Below are 15,773 nucleotides of genomic sequence, written 5' to 3'. Positions count from 1 at the left end.
TTACAAAATATTTATTGGGAACAAAGGCTTAATTTATGTCCTAAGGGATTCCAATTTCCAAGTAATTCTGAGTTTCAGTTATTATTCATGAATGCATTTTGCTTAATCATAATTTAAGATAATGGCAGGCATTGATTTTCTAATTATTAAGCAATAAAATATAATTGTACATTATTTTTTCAATTTTGGCCCAACTTGGAGAGCCTAACTCTAGTGTTATCTGGACCTATGGTAAGCATTACTAAACTCTCTGCCCGGCTTTACAAAATCACCTTTCATCATTCTACTGTAGGAGTTTGAAATATTATTAGTCTCTCACAGGAAATCTTTGGATTTGACCTTCCAAGTCCAACCACATACAACTTTGAAGAGGAAACCTATTGGGAGTCGCAAACTCAGTCATTCCCTTGTTTGAAAACCTCTCTGAAGGAAATCAAGATAATTGGGCTTATGGGAATAAGAAATGAGGTGCAGATGATCATGTTCTTGCTGAAGAATGCAACCATCCTTGAAAAGGTGGCATTCTCCCTTTGTGCACCAGACAATCTTTCCTACAGCCCAGATGAATTCATAAACTTCGGACAGAACTTAAGTAAGATGTTTGACTTTTTAAGGGGAACCATCGAAGCTGAAATAAAAATTGAAGTGGAACCCTACCCCTACCCCTATAATGTCTGCTACCCTAGTTAAGTTTCCCAAACCATGTTATGTAAAATGTGCGGTGTGGCCTTTCTTTTCAGCTTCTTTTCTTTTTCTTTTTTTTTTTCTCCTCTCTTTTTCTCCCCTATGCATATGCAAGTTTGTATGGTAAGCGCGGAATGCCAGATGTATCAGATTTCAGACCAGTATGGTTTTGTGCAAAAAGAACTTCCTTTCATAGATTTTGTAAGATATTAAATCTTTTGAGGTCAGCCTACAATGACAGACAACTAGACGACTGCACTTTCACAAGGAAACAGCACTGATATTACAACAAACCAAAATTCCAGCCAACCATAACATAGATGCCACCTTGAATAAAATTACTAGTTAATACAACTAGCCTATGACCAGTATGAATCAATCCCAAATATTATATAAATTAATAACAAATTGAACCATCCCATTATTTTAGGGAAAGATAAATGATGAGGTAAATTGCAGTACCTGTACAAAGCTTGATTCTTTAACACTGGGCAGAAACTGCAATTTGGGTCGCCGGAGCCGGTGCTGGCGGAGACCATCGACGATTGTCATTCTTCTAAGAGGCGTCGCTAGTTATGGGTGTGCAAGAGTGGCGTTTCTAGACGAAAAATAATTGGCTTTTTGGGCCGATGCCCAAAATTAGCTCATGCTCTGAGTAGCCTAAAACCTTCAAGTATCTTCATCAACCTCTCTTTCTCTCCTTTGCAACAATCTCCAACAAAAATGGCAACTATCTACAACCCTTCTTCTCTAACAACTAACACTGCTTCGTTTGGAGCAAGCTTTTTTTGAGGCAGGGTAAGGTTTTTTTTAATGTAATTAAAATATATAAACTTACTTAGAGGGGAATTTTACTGAGAAAATAAATTTTTTGAGAGTTTTTGGAAAACTCTCTCAGTTTCTTAACCCACAATATTAATTATTGCTAATTCTTACCTCCTTGTACCTTACCTTTGATTCAACAACATAGATTAGCATTATGGCTTACATTGGCGTTACCTTACAACCAACCTTACTTTTCTTTCCTTGCTTTAAAAGAACCTTACTTTTCTCCTCAGCACTCCTCCCAAACGAAGCGTAAAACCCTGTTCTTCTCTTCTAAACCCTCTCTTTCATCTCGTCTCCTACTTCCTCCTCCCTTCCGAGTTAACTCACGTACGTCCCTCCCTGCTTGCTCCCTCTCCATCACTCGAGCCGCTGCAACTGATGGTGATTACTCTTTAAAAAGAAGCAGCAGCAATGAGCAGACAGAGACGATAATGTTACCAGGCTGTGACTATAATCACTGGCTTATCGTGATGGAGTTCCCTAATGACCCTGCACCTACCAGAGGGCAAATGATTGGCACGTTTCTCAATATTCTAGCAACTTTGCTCGGTAGGTCCAATTAGCATTCTCCCTTTTCTTAATTAGCATTCTCACTTCTCTTAGTGGCTTCTTCAATACTTTGTCTTCCTCTGTATTTTATTTTAGAATTTTTATAAGTTTTAGTCGGTGGAAAGATGACATGTTCTATGGATATGTAATGGTTTTGTAGTTCATGGCTAAATGTATGTGAAGGAAGGTTTTATACTGTGTTTTTCCAATTGTTTTAATGGCTGTGTGACTTTGAATCTTTGGAGACAATTTGATATCCTCATTGAATCGGCTTGGAGTAAGAGTCTCTATTTATTGTTCCAGCTAAATTTTCACATGGGTTATCTTTGTTATGCAGCATGGAAGAAGCAAAAAGGAACATGTCTGCATTTAGCACCAATACCTACACTGGATTTCAGTGCACTGTATCTGAGGAAACCTCTGAGAAATTCAAGGGTATGTGTGTGTATTCATATAAGATGCTTTCTTGCTTGCATATAATTATATTTTCTAGTATACACTTTCATAAGCATTTTGAATTCTTTCCATCATAGGATTGCCTGGAGTTCTTTGGATGTTACCAGATTCATATATAGATGTGAAAAATAAGGATTATGGAGGTTGGTTTGTTTGATATGTTGGTAACTTGTACAAACTACAAACAATTCCATTTTGGCATATTTCTCTACTTCATTGTCATGTGATGTTCTCTTGCATTTCACGGGTTTATAGGGGACAATTATATAAATGGGGAGATAATTCGTTGCAAGTATCCTACTTATCAACCAAAGCAACGGAAAGCAAGAGATGTGAAATAAGAAGAGATGGCCCTCCTGAGCAAAGAAGGCCAAGACAAGAAGCAACTCAGTCCGAATCAGCATCTGCATAAGACACCCAGAAAATGCACTATATTCATCTTTCTCTAACAATTTTAATTTTGATTTCGATATAAATATCATCTCCTCTTTGACAGTTCAATAATGTCTCAACTCTAAAGATGGATCCGTTGAGCTGCTATGGATATCAGGTGTGTGATGGAGACACTTGTTTATCGGGTGCTTGCTGAATTTTTATTAAGTCTGTTGTAGTTTTTATTTGGATAAGAGATCATGATATATTCTTGTCTACTGAGGCTTTGTTGTTAGAATGTTAGATTTTGCTTCTAACCTGTAATTTATGGCTGATTCTATATTAATTAGATGGATTATTTCTGACAAATACTTGAACTTTTACTAGGACTGCACATTTTCCTTCCTTTCTTCATGTGTTTGCATCATCTTAACATCACATTATAAAACTTAATGAATCAGGTTAGCATCAATCTGCCATAGAGAAAAGCTATAAGCTGAAAGCCATTCCTTACATGGGAGGTGGGATAATTAATAATAGTGTTACTGTTCTGAATAGCTTGTATGTTAGTACAGAGAGAAAGAATTCCTATATTGTTAAAATATAAGAAAGTGAAGAAATGGCAAGAATGAAATATGTATAGAATTATATATATATAAATAAATATATATTATTCTATTATGGCACTTAGCATGTATATGTGTGAAATAAAATAATTATTTTATTGTAATTTTCATAAATAAATTACGAACAGATGTGTTTATTAACAAGTAGATATATCTATTAATAAACAGACATGTCTATTTTATACAAAAAGTCACAATTGTTTGTATAGGTGTCTGTTAATAAACAGACATGTCTATTATATATAAACAGTCATAACTATTTGTATAGGTGTCTGTTAATAAACAGATATGTCTTTACACAAACAGTTACATCTATTGGAGATAGATAGATGTGTCTATCTAGAAAAGGCGCTATAACTTTTCATTCTTTATAAATATAGATGAGTTTTTCAATTCAGATATATATTACTTCTACTTCTTATTTTCTTCTAGTCTCTTTAAATTCGTTTCGTATAAAGAGTTCTTAAGGAAAATCTTCAGGAGTTGGTGTCTGCAGATTTCAAGCTTTGTTGTATTCTGGAGGTATATTGCCATAACCTTGCAGCAATCTAATGGGGTCAATTTATACCTTAAAGATAGTGATTTATCATGCCTCAAAGCCTATTCTAAACCCAATGCCTCAACAATTTTAAGGTATTAATAGCAATGGAGTCTAAGGCTATTTCCATGATGAATCAAGAGTTCATGAAACTTGATCGTTTTAAGGAACAAATTATGTTCACTGAGAAGGCGAAAGCAGATCAGGAAAAGAAGATGAATTGCCATACAGAGGTCATATTCTCAACAACTCATCAGATAGGTTATAAGATTTGTTTACCTTTGTCAAGTCTCCAAAGGAAATTTGGAATTCGTTAGAATTCCAATATAATACAGAAAAAAAAAATGTATGGATAAATTTCTTATTATGAAATATTTTGAATTCTAAATACTTGATAATATGCTTGTCATGGATAAATCCATGAGTTGCATATCTTTGTTTCAAAGTTTAAGGATTTGAAAGTGGTAGTTCCTAAATCACTATAATTAGTAGGAATAATAACACATCATACTTCTAGTTTGAATGATTATAGGAAGAAATTACTGTATGCCATATACGACTTTTCTCTTAAACAGATTCAGAAATACTTACACATTAAAAGGTTTTTATGTGATAATTTGTCTTTATGTTGATAACATGCTTATAATTAGAAGAAATATAAGGTTATATTATAATGTTAAAGCTCATGGTGAATGTGTTAAAAAAGGTAATAAGATTTATGTGCATAAGTCGAAAAACACTTTTTGTATGCATAAATCCTAATTCATATTGATTGTGTCTATCACTAACTAGGTGGGGATATTGTTAAAAATATTAGTGATAAAAAAATTTGTTTCATTTCGAAAGAGTTATGTCTGTTCATTAAAAGGCATCAAAATGAACTATTTATTACCGATAGTTATATTTGTTTTAAAAGATGTAAATGAATAAATATAATTATTCTAAGAGATACAAAGTGAATGGTTATACCTATTATAAGAGGTATAAGTGAATAGTTGTATCTGTTCTAAGAGGTATAGTTGAACGATTGTATATGTTCTAAGAGGTATAAGTGAACAGATATAATTGTTCTAAGAGATACAAAGTGAACGGTTGTATTTATTGTAAAAGGTATAAGTGAATAAATATAATTGTTCTAAGAGATACAAAGTGAATGGTTGTATCTGTTCTAAAAGGTATAAGTGAACGGTTGTATATCTTCTAAGAGGCATAAGTGAACAAATGTAATCGTTCTAAGAGATACAAAGTGAACGGTTGTATCTATTGTAAAAGGTATAAGTGAACAGATATAATTGTTCTAAGAGATACAAAGTGAAAGATTGTATTTATTCTAAAAGGTGTAAGTGAACAAATGTAATTATTCTAATAGTTATAAAGTGAACTGTTGGATATGTTCGAAGAGATGCAAATACTTTATAAATAACAGTTTGGAACAAAAATCTATTAATTTTTCTTTTTTGTCTCTTCTCTTCATTTTTATCTACAATCAACATTATTATTCTTTAATTTATTCTTGGAAGAATTTTAAAATTGCTGTTTAGATTTATATTTTGATTATAATCCTTGAGGGATCTGCCTAAAACTACCTAGCTGTAGCATAATGGGAGTTTTACTCTTTGTCAATTTTATTATATTGAGAGAAACAAATACTCCATATGATATTTATTGCAAATTGACTGGAAATTTTGATAGAATAATTGCCAAATTGAGTGTGCTATTGTTATTGGTAGCTTAATGTATGATATGCATTGCACTACTCCTGATATTACTTTTGCAGTATGTAAATTATCAAGATATACTAATAATCCCAGTGTAGAATATTGGAAAGAAATTTCAAGGGTTTTTGGATATTTAAAAAAGAAATTATAAACTATAGATTATTCTGCGATAAATTTCTAATTGTGCTAAAACCATATAGAGAGTTGTATCCATGCAAAGAGTTGTATCCCTTGACCAAAAGATGTAACTAAATAAAAAGATGCAATTCTTCTTAATAGTTACATGTATGAAGAGATGAATTTATTAGCCAAAAGGTTGATACATTTTAAGTAGTAAATATAGGAGCCTTACAAGTCATTTGTAAGAAGTAACTAAAGGACAAATGAGTATGCATTTTTGTGTGTGTGCAAGTTTAGCTTGGTTCTTTATTGTTGGATACTCTCATTTTAAACAAGTTATGTAGCAATTTATTACTGCAAATAAAGTACATATCTAGACTATGAATTATTTATATAGTTCATATTATAAACATGTAATTATATGGTTAACTAGTGAAATAAATATGGTGGAGATCTTAAGGTTATACAAATGCCAATTGGATAAGTAATACTAAAGATAATAAGTCAACCTTTGGTTGGGTGTCCACTTTAGGTGGAGGTTCTATTTTTTAAGCATCAAAGAAATAAACTTGTATAACTCATTCTACGGTGGAATTCGAATTTATAACTTTGGCGAATGTTGGTAAAGAAGCAGAATGGCTGAGAAACTTGTTATCGGATATTAAGTTGTGACTACAACCTGTGCCATCTATTTCTTTATATTGTGATAGTCAAATCATGATGGTCAAAGTCACTATTATCAGGCGCGCCTCAGGAGCAAGGCACACCAGGCGTAGCCCCAGGCGCCTCGAGACAGCCAAGGCTCACCGAGGTGCACCTAGGCGCACCTAGGCGTCCCCCAATGAGGCAAGGCGCTGAATATAAAGCTAGGCTGCTAGGGTTTTTTTTTTTAAGCTTGTCCAGCAGCCAGCAGCCAGCAAAAAGGAAAAAAAAAGAAGAAGAAGAAGAAGAGGAGTGAAGGGAGAGATCAAACAAACCTGGTATGTATTTTTTCTTATTATTTTCTTATTCTTCTTTTTCTCCTCTTGCTCTCCTCTACTCTCTTAACCTGTGCTGCATTTTTTTCTTTTTGTTTCAGTGTTTCCTTTTTTTTTTTTTTGCTGCCAATACCATGCTTTATCTCTCTCTCTCTCTCTCTCTCCCTTTCCTGTGCTAGGTATTCTTTTTCTGCTTCTCTTTTTTTTTTTTTGGAATGCCATGCTCTCTCTCTCTCTCTCTCTCTCTCTCTCTCTCTCTCCTGTAGTGTTTCTGCACTGCACTTTCTTTTTTTGCTTCTTTTTTTTTTTTTGGATTGCCATGCTCTCTCTCTCTCTCTCTCTCTCTCTCTCTCTCTCCTGCAGTGTTTCTGCACTGCACTTTCTTTTTCTGCATTTTTTTTGTACTGCCATGCTCTCTCTCTCTCTCTCTCTCTTTCCTGCACTGTTTCTGCACTACACTTTCTTCTTCTGCATCTTTTTTTTTTTGCTGCCAATGCCATGCTCTCTCTGTTTTGGTTTCTGCATTACATGAATGCAATTTTTCATTTTCTTCTTTTCATGCTCTCTCCTTAGTCCTTACCCTGCAATGTTTTACTTTTCCTTTTCTTTTTAGTATAAATTTGTGATTTTGATATATTGTTTATTGTAAATATGTGAAAATATGTTGAGACTTGACCACTTGAGATGCTATTATGCTAATATGCTAATTCAATTACTCTTATTAGCTTTTAGTTTTATTATTGGATTAAAAATGTTTTATTACTTTATTTTCTTATTGCTAATTGTTATTAGGTCTTCTTAGAAATTATTAGAAATATTGTAATTGAGTTTGTGTTATCATAAATTATTAATTTCTATTATTATAATTGGATTATGGTACTATAAATTGGTATGTATATTATTGTTGGCTTGTTGTTACTTATTAAATTATTAATTTTCTTATCTTTTTATTTTATTTTTGCAAAGATGGAATCGGAAGCATCTACCGCTGCTAAAACTGACAATAGCAACAAAGATCCCGCATAGAAATATGTGCACTTGGTGAATCCAAACAATAGAAATGAAGTTGCTTGTAACTTTTATAGTAAAGTTACAAAAGGAGGGATATTTCGAGCTAAACAGCATTTAGTTGGAGGATTTCGAAATGCTACAATGTGTAAGAAGTGTCCAACACATGTGCGTGAAGAGCTACAAGAGTATATGCAGCAAAAGGCTTCAGCAAAGACCTTAGATAAATTGCCTGATTATGAGGATGTTGAAATTCTTGGCGATGACGAAGATGAAGATGATGTTGGGACAATTCTTAGAGGCTCAAAAGGAAATAGTAAGGTTCAAAAGAAGGCAAGGACAAAGGGTCCAATAGATTTATATTTTGCCAAAAGTGCTGCAAATGCGGTGCAAGATAGAAAAAAATTCAAAGTTGAAGCAAACCACTATTAATAAGGCATGTAAAAAGGAATTGCGAAAAAAAAAAGCATGTAAGGATATAGCTCGATGGATGTATGATGCAGCAATTCCTTTTAATACTGTCAATTATCCAAGTTTTCAAGTTATGGTGGAGTCTACTGGACAATTTGGGATTGGTATGAAAACACCTAGTTTTCATGAGGTGCGGGTTCCCTTATTGAATGAAGAAGTTGTTGAGGTGAAGAATTCATTAAAGTCCTATGAAGAAGAATGGGCAAAATATGGTTGTTCTATAATGGCAGATGGTTGGACTGATAAGAAACAAAGGACTTTGATTAATTTCTTGGTGAATTCTCGAAAGGGAACTGTTTTCATGGAATCTGTTGATGTTTCAGAGTACTCAAAAACTGGTAATAAGATGTATGAGCTGCTTAATGGATTTGTAGAGCGTGTTGGTGAGGCTAATGTGATTCAAGTTGTGACAGATAATGCTAACAATCGTGTGCTTGCAGGTAATTAAGAGTTTTTATTCTTACTATTATTAGATAGTTTAATTTAATTGTAAGTAAATAATGTATTTAATATTTATGCTACTTGCTACCATATTTGTTTTGTTTTTAGGGAAGTTGTTAGAAACAAAGTGCCCTCATTTGTATTGGACTCCTTGTGCTGCTCATTGCCTAGATTTGATGCTAGAAGATATTGGAAAAATTCCCAAAATTCATAACACAATTAAAAGGGCAGTGACATTGAATGGATATATTTACATTCGTCCGGGTGTGGTGAATATGTTGCGGCACTTTACTGGTGAAAGAGAGCTAATTAGGCCGGCTGTCACAAGATTTGCAACTGCTTTTCTCACCCTTCAACGTATACATAAGCACAAGGAGAATTTGAGAAAGATGTTTACCTCAGAGGAATGGACCAAAAGTAAGTGGGTAAAAGAACTGTCTGGTAAAAAAGTATACAGTATTGTCATGATGCCTACTTTTTGGACTAATATTGTTTATATCTTAAAGATATTTGGTCCATTAATTCGTGTGCTTAAATTAGTTGATGGTGAGAAAATGCCTACAATGGGATATATTTATGAGGCGATGGATAGGGCTAAAGAAGCAATTGCAAAGTCATTTGATGAAAATGAAGAAAAATACAGGACAATTTTTGAGATTATTGATAAACGATGGGAAAGCCAACTCCATCGACCTTTGCACATAGCTGGATATTATTTGAATCCTGAATTTTTTTATTCAAATGAGAAAATTAATGAAGATGTTGAGGTTGTTACCGGTTTATACCAAGTTATAGCAAGGTTGATTCCAAGCAAAGAAGAGCAAGACAAAATAATGGCACAATTACCTTTTTATCAAAATGCTAAAGGTATCTTTGGGATGGATATGGCAACTAGGAATCGAAAGAAAGTATCTCCAGGTAATATAATTTTATCCATAAGCATGTAATCTCAGATTGCAATATTTTTGAATAATAATTAATATGCATTATTTTTTCATTAGCCACATGGTGGCTAACTTATGGAGCAATAACTCCAAATTTGAGAAATTTTGCTGTTAAATTGTTTAGTCTCACTTGTAGTGCATCTGGTTGTGAGCGTAATTGGAGCATCTTTGAGCATGTAAGTGACAAAACATCTCCCTTTAGAATTATACCTTTAATTTGTTGTTTCAAAAATTATACTTATTAAAATTGTTATATTTTGCAGATTCACAGTAAAAAAAAAAAATAGACTAGCTCAAAATCACTTGAATGATTTGGTGTTTGTCAAGTACAATCAGTCATTAAAGCGTAGATATGATGCACGTGACCGCATTGACCCCATCTCATTTAAAAACATTAATGATAGTAATGAATAGTTGATGGGTCAAATGGAGGAAGAGATGGATAGAGATGAACTTGTTTTTGAAGATGATGATTTGACATGGAATGTGGTTGCTGTAGCTACTGGAGCTGAAGAGAATGCCTACAACACTAGATTAAGCAAAGGGAAAAATGTTGCATCTACATCACAGCAAAAAAGAAAAGCATCATCCACTCGTACTTCTTCACTTCTTGAAGACGAGGAAGAAAATGATGATGATGAAGATGTTGATTTGGAAGATGAGTATGAGGAGGATAATGAAGATGATGAAGAAGATGAAGAGGATTTGGATATTTCTATTGATGTGGATTGAACATTTAATAGTTTACTAGTTTATTAAACTTTAATTTTTAGTAGTTTATTTTTATCTCTTTTGGATTATAAACTAATTATTACTTGCATATTTATTAGTTATTATTATATAGTTTTATGTTACTTGAGATGTGATAGCATAATTATAATTTTTTTTTATTTTTAATATATATTTTTTATTTTTGCGCCTTGGCTCTCTCAGGCCCGCGCCTACGCCTTGTGCCTTACGCTTAAGCTCCAAGACACCTTGGCGCCTTGATGCGCCTTGAGCGTTTGATAACTATGGTCAAAGTTTATGGTAAAATATACAATTGAAAGTATATACATAACTTAAGATATAAAAATATAAGACAATTAGTCTCTAATGGTGTTATTACCATGTTTATGTTAAATCCTATAATAATCTAGCAAATCATTTAATAAAAGAACTCTCGAGAGTTATGATCATAAGTACATGTGCTGATTAGGATTTAGAATATTCCATTAAATTTACTACTGATGGGAACCCCACTTTATAATATTATTCCTAAATAAAGTTTAAAGGGTAACAACAAGTTATTAGTAAATATTGTAATTAAGTACTTAGTGTACTAAGTTAATGGAATAAGGATGAGTATTTATACTCTTAATAAAGTTTAATATTAATACAAAAGAAACTTCACCTATATGAATATAGTAAGTAGTGCCGTTTCAACAAAAGTGAGAATAACTTTTGTAAATGTTCATGAAAACAGGAGATAGCACAAGGCCATATTCGTGCTAAAGTTTTGGTAAACTTTTTAAGTCGAACTAATTGATTCTTTTGTGTAGTATTTTCGGTTCTATTTAATAGGAATCTAGGTTTAAGCTAAGGCCACCATGATTTCTTTAGAATTTTGAAATACCTACACTAAGGAAAAGTTTAAATTGAAAGATACTTTTCATTATGCATGAAACAATGGGATCTAACAATACAAGTTAAGTGGGGGATTATTATAAATAGCTTGTATGTTAGATAGTATAAAGAGAAAAAATTCATAAATTGTTAAAATATAAGAAAGTGAAGAAATGGCAAGAATGAAATGTGTATAAAATTATATATATATATATATATATATATATATATATATATATATATATATATATATATATATATATATTATTCTATTATGGCACTTAGCACGTATATGTGTGAAATAAAATAATTATCTTATTATAATTTTCGTAAATAAATTACGAACAGATGTGTTTATTAACAAGTAGATATGTCTATTAATAAACAGATATGTCTATTTTATACAAAAAGTCATAACTGTTTGTATAGGTGTCTGTTAATAAACAGACATGTCTATTCTATATAAACAGTCACAACTATTTGTATAGGTGTCTGTTAATAAACAGATATATTTTTACACAAATAGTTGTATCTATTGGAGATAGATAGATGTGTCTATCTAGAAAAGGTGCTATAACTTTTCATTCTTTATAAATATGGATAAGTTTTTCAATCCAGATATATATTATTTCTACTTCTTCTTTATTTTCTTCTAGTCTCTTCAAATTCGGTTCGTATAAATAGTTCTTTCTGCAGATTTCAGGCTTTGTTATATCCTGGAGGTATATTGCCATAACCTTACAGCAATCCAGTGGGGCAATTAATATCTTAAAAATAGTAATTTATCATACTTCAAAACCTATTCTACATCCACTGCCTCAACAGTTACCATAGGCTTTCATCCTTGAGCGCCCTCCTTTACTTATTTAAATTATATTAGTTGTGTTTTATTTTCTATCCGGATCAAAAGTCCTAAAAATCAATTTTAGTTATAAATGACTGATGCGGCTGTTCTGTAATTTTGTATGGCTCTTTTACTTAGATTATATTAATTTCATACATGAAACAAAAGTACAAAACAAACTCTGTTGAATAACTTTGATTCCTTGGTATATTAATTCAAAACTGCTTCAAGCAACTGTGTATGGTATACATATACTTGAAAGTGCTAAGTGCTAACTAAAAGATACTTCCACTCTGAATTAATGATTTTGATTCTTGATGTCTGCCTTCTTAGTGTGTTATTTCAAAGCTGTTTCAAGTGATTGAACATGGTATGGATATACATGAAACTGCAAAATAAAAGATGTTTTCCACCCGTAAAAAAACTAACCCATCGAACAGTTCGGTGTATTTTACATGCAACTATCTCCATGTATTATTTCCAGAGAAAGGGAAAACCATCTATAGATAACATAAGGATGCTAGCTTCTGGAGGTTTTCTAATGTCAAAGCTATCTTCCTTCCCAACTTCATTTCCTGCCTGGCCCAATGATTTGCTTCTCTTATTTTCTCCATACCCCTAGTTTGTCGATGTTACAAGGGAATGACTTCAACATGTAACAGTGGCTAACCTCCACATACCTTATTCGTGGCATCACCCGCTGCACCATCTCCCACTCTGCATGCAACCTTGCTAGGAATTTCAGACATAGGCCCTCAACCTTCCAAGTGGTGCCATTTGTACCCTCAAAACTGGGGCCCAGGGAATTTAGGTCTCCATTTTCAATGCAAAGATATTGCAAATGACAGAGTGATTCAGGATTCATCCATTGTGGCAGAAATGTGCCATGGTAGTGCCTTAGGTACAACTCTTCAAGATGTGGAGGAGGAGATAGTCTATCCAGCTTCTGAAAAATGTCTTCTTTCTCACATCCTTCAGCGTTAATAGATAAAACCTTAAGTTGTTTGAGACGTAATAGGACTGTCAGTTCCTCTTCTTCAATCTCACTTTCATCACATATATTTATTCTTAGTATTCTGAGCTGAAACAAATTTTGGAGCTCCCTTAGTCTACAGGCATCCTTGTTAGCACTGCCTACTAACTTGAATCCAGACAGTTCTTGGAGATTTGAGAGCCTTACTATTCCTTGGGGAATTTGTTGAATGGGACAATACCCTATATCCAAGACCGTCAGCTTCTGCAAGGCAATAATGGACGAGGGCAGTTTTTGCAGATTATTGCATCCAGACAAAACCAAAAGCTGGAGGTTGCGAAGCCTTCCAATCGAATATGGCAGTTCTTTTAGGGCAGAAACCCCCCTTAAATTCAGATATGCTAGGCGTTCAAGGGAACTGATCCAATTCAATAGGTCATCCATGCTAATATTTTCCATTCTGTTTTGTGAGAAATCCAACACCCTGAGGGACTTAATTGTAAACAATCCAGTATTCCTGTTGAGTTGAATTGGGGAGCTTGTCATTATCAGCATTGTCCGGAGCTTTGATTTTCTGTTCAGTGCCTTCACATCAATTTCACACGTAAAGCTCAAACGCCGGGATTGCGCTGAGAGTCCTTGCCTGCCTTGTTCATCAAAGTTGCAAAATGCCTCCTCTCTGGCAATTTTTATGGTCAAATCCCTCACCAGATCATGCATCTTGCAACTGTAAACTCTTCCATCATAACCTCTTTGCTGCACAACTTCAACTAGGCATCTGCTGATGAGCTCTGATAGATAGTCGAAGGCCAATTCCATTGCAGTTCTTGAGCCTTTTCCCTCAACGAAACCCTCTCCAACCCACCAACGAGCTAACTGCTCAGCCCATATCTCTGAGTCCTCTGGATACATGGAAAAGCACAGTAGACATTGCTTCAGGCGAATAGGAAGCTCATCATAACTAAGTTGTAAAGAAGCCATGACTGAGCTTCCGCTTTCTCTTGTGGCCACTACATCATGGAAATTGGTACAAATCCTTCTCCAAACTTCTGTAGATTGAGTTTTTGATTTCAGTAAGCCTCCTATGGTCTTTATAGCTAGTGGAAGTCCTCCACATTTTTTAACTATATCTTTTCCCACTTCCTCCAACTCGGAATGCTGTTGTGCTTCCTCATCTGATGCAAATGCAATTTTGCAGAATAGAGCCCAACTTTCTTCTTCATTCAGAATTCTGGGCTGATGAATTCGTGCTTTCTCAACCCCTATTTCAGTTGCAACATTTTCTATTCTTGTTGTGATTATTATGCCACTACTTTTGCCCTCCCTCTTTGGTAGCCCAGCACGTATTCTGTCCCACCAACCTTCAGCGCTCCAAACATCATCGAATACAATCAGATAATTCCTATTTTCAAGTGCTTGCTTAATCTTTGGCAGCATTTGAGCCATATCCAGTCCATTTACATCTTCTCCCAATTGTTTTAACATGGTCCTCATGATCTCTTCCTCATTGAAATTTTGAGATAGTGAGACCCAAATTCTCTTATCAAAGCGATCAACAACTTGTCTGTTGTTAAAAATCTTCTGAGTTATGGTGGTTTTGCCCAAACCACCCATCCCCACAATCCCAACTCGGTGCAATATCCTGTTTTCAGGAAGAATCCAGCCAATTATCTTTTTTGTATCTTCTGTTAAACCAACTATTGTAGATTCATCATAAACTGGTGATGTCCACCTCTTCCCTATGCTACCACAGTCATCATGGACACTCTGTTGTCCAATTGTCTTGAAGTAGGATTTCAAGATCTTCTGCATCTTTTCAATTCTTTCATTGATGTTTTTCAACTTTTTCCCTGTTCGATACTGGAAGATCAATTCACGTGGGGAGAAGTTGTTTAAGTGAAACCCTTCTTTCCGATATTCTGCTCTGAGTAGGCAGTCAGTCAATATGTCCTCTGCATCATAAACCAGTTCTCTGAGCATACTTAAGGTTGTCTTCACTGTTTCCTCCTTTCTTTTGAGCTTGTAAGCATCAACGAGAAAGGATTTCATGAGGTCAAGGTGTGCCTTCATATCACTGAACTGGCTTCGAAATTCAAGCATGTATTCACCATGTTTCTTGAGGGCTTCAATTAATTGCTCTACAAGGACCTCAATCATAGCCTCCGCCATCACTCAGTTTATAACCTGTAAAATGAAGCAGCCAAAAGCTGTTTACCTAATTTAAAATAAGTTATTTAATATTCGATGAACAGTTCTTTCACCCTTGATGCATCTTTTTTTACTCATTTGCTAGAGTTTCTACTTAAAATATCATGCTCGATTCAAGTCCCTTCTCCCCTAAAAGATTGTTGTGTCCTTTTTGGTCCTATACTAAATGATCAATTTCTTCCCTCTATAGTCATTGATCATATTGATTATACCAATTTCCTTCTAATCTTTGCAGAAAACATGTTTCAGTTAAAATTTATCCTTGCTTATTGCTTCAGACCTTATTTTGTTTAAGAAAGAATAAGAAATGGAAAGGAAGAATACATGAATCTTCGTAGGATTTTGTTCTCAAGAAGAAATTCTCTCTTCTCTGAATTTGATTAAACCCAAGAAACAAGTCATGTTTTCCTT

General features: G+C 34.0%; 2 protein-coding genes, 1 long non-coding RNA gene and 1 pseudogene across 3 annotated transcripts; 3 read left to right on the top strand and 1 right to left on the bottom strand.

Annotated features, from left to right (window-relative positions):
• The first annotated feature begins 185 nt into the window (after nucleotides 1-185).
• On the top strand, nucleotides 186-845 carry LOC131179226 (uncharacterized). Its single transcript, XR_009148199.1, has 2 exons — nucleotides 186-231; nucleotides 312-845. It is a non-coding gene; the product is annotated as an uncharacterized LOC131179226 (long non-coding RNA).
• An 898-nt stretch (nucleotides 846-1,743) lies between these two features.
• Nucleotides 1,744-3,297, top strand: LOC110642878 (multiple organellar RNA editing factor 9, chloroplastic-like; annotated as a pseudogene).
• Nucleotides 3,298-8,020: 4,723 nt separating this feature from the next.
• Nucleotides 8,021-10,464, top strand: LOC110636882 (uncharacterized). Its single transcript, XM_058146240.1, has 5 exons — nucleotides 8,021-8,263; nucleotides 8,352-8,787; nucleotides 8,897-9,706; nucleotides 9,790-9,908; nucleotides 10,147-10,464. The coding sequence occupies exons 1-5, from the start codon at nucleotides 8,021-8,023 to the stop codon at nucleotides 10,462-10,464; spliced, it is 1,926 nt and encodes a 641-aa protein (XP_058002223.1).
• A 2,096-nt stretch (nucleotides 10,465-12,560) lies between these two features.
• On the bottom strand, nucleotides 12,561-15,602 carry LOC110644474 (disease resistance RPP13-like protein 4). Its single transcript, XM_058145402.1, has one exon. The coding sequence runs from the start codon at nucleotides 15,321-15,323 to the stop codon at nucleotides 12,783-12,785; it is 2,541 nt and encodes an 846-aa protein (XP_058001385.1). The 5' UTR covers nucleotides 15,324-15,602; the 3' UTR covers nucleotides 12,561-12,782.
• Nucleotides 15,603-15,773: the final 171 nt, after the last annotated feature.

The sequence above is a fragment of the Hevea brasiliensis genome, chromosome 4 (genome assembly GCF_030052815.1).
Source record: "Hevea brasiliensis isolate MT/VB/25A 57/8 chromosome 4, ASM3005281v1, whole genome shotgun sequence".
Lineage (NCBI taxonomy): Eukaryota > Viridiplantae > Streptophyta > Magnoliopsida > Malpighiales > Euphorbiaceae > Hevea > Hevea brasiliensis.
The sequence above is the reverse complement of the archived record's forward strand: the minus strand, read 5'-3'. Positions and strand labels throughout refer to the sequence as shown.

Coding starts and splice junctions, on each gene's coding strand:
- LOC110636882 (XM_058146240.1), top strand. CDS start 8,021: ATGTGTAAGAAGTGTCCAACACATGTGCGTGAAGAGCTACAAGAGTAT. Junction 8,264..8,351: donor CCAAAAGTGCTGCAAATGCG/GTGCAAGATAGA, acceptor AAAGCATGTAAG/GATATAGCTCGATGGATGTA. Junction 9,909..10,146: donor ATTGGAGCATCTTTGAGCAT/GTAAGTGACAAA, acceptor AGTAATGAATAG/TTGATGGGTCAAATGGAGGA.
- LOC110644474 (XM_058145402.1), bottom strand. CDS start 15,323: ATGGCGGAGGCTATGATTGAGGTCCTTGTAGAGCAATTAATTGAAGCC.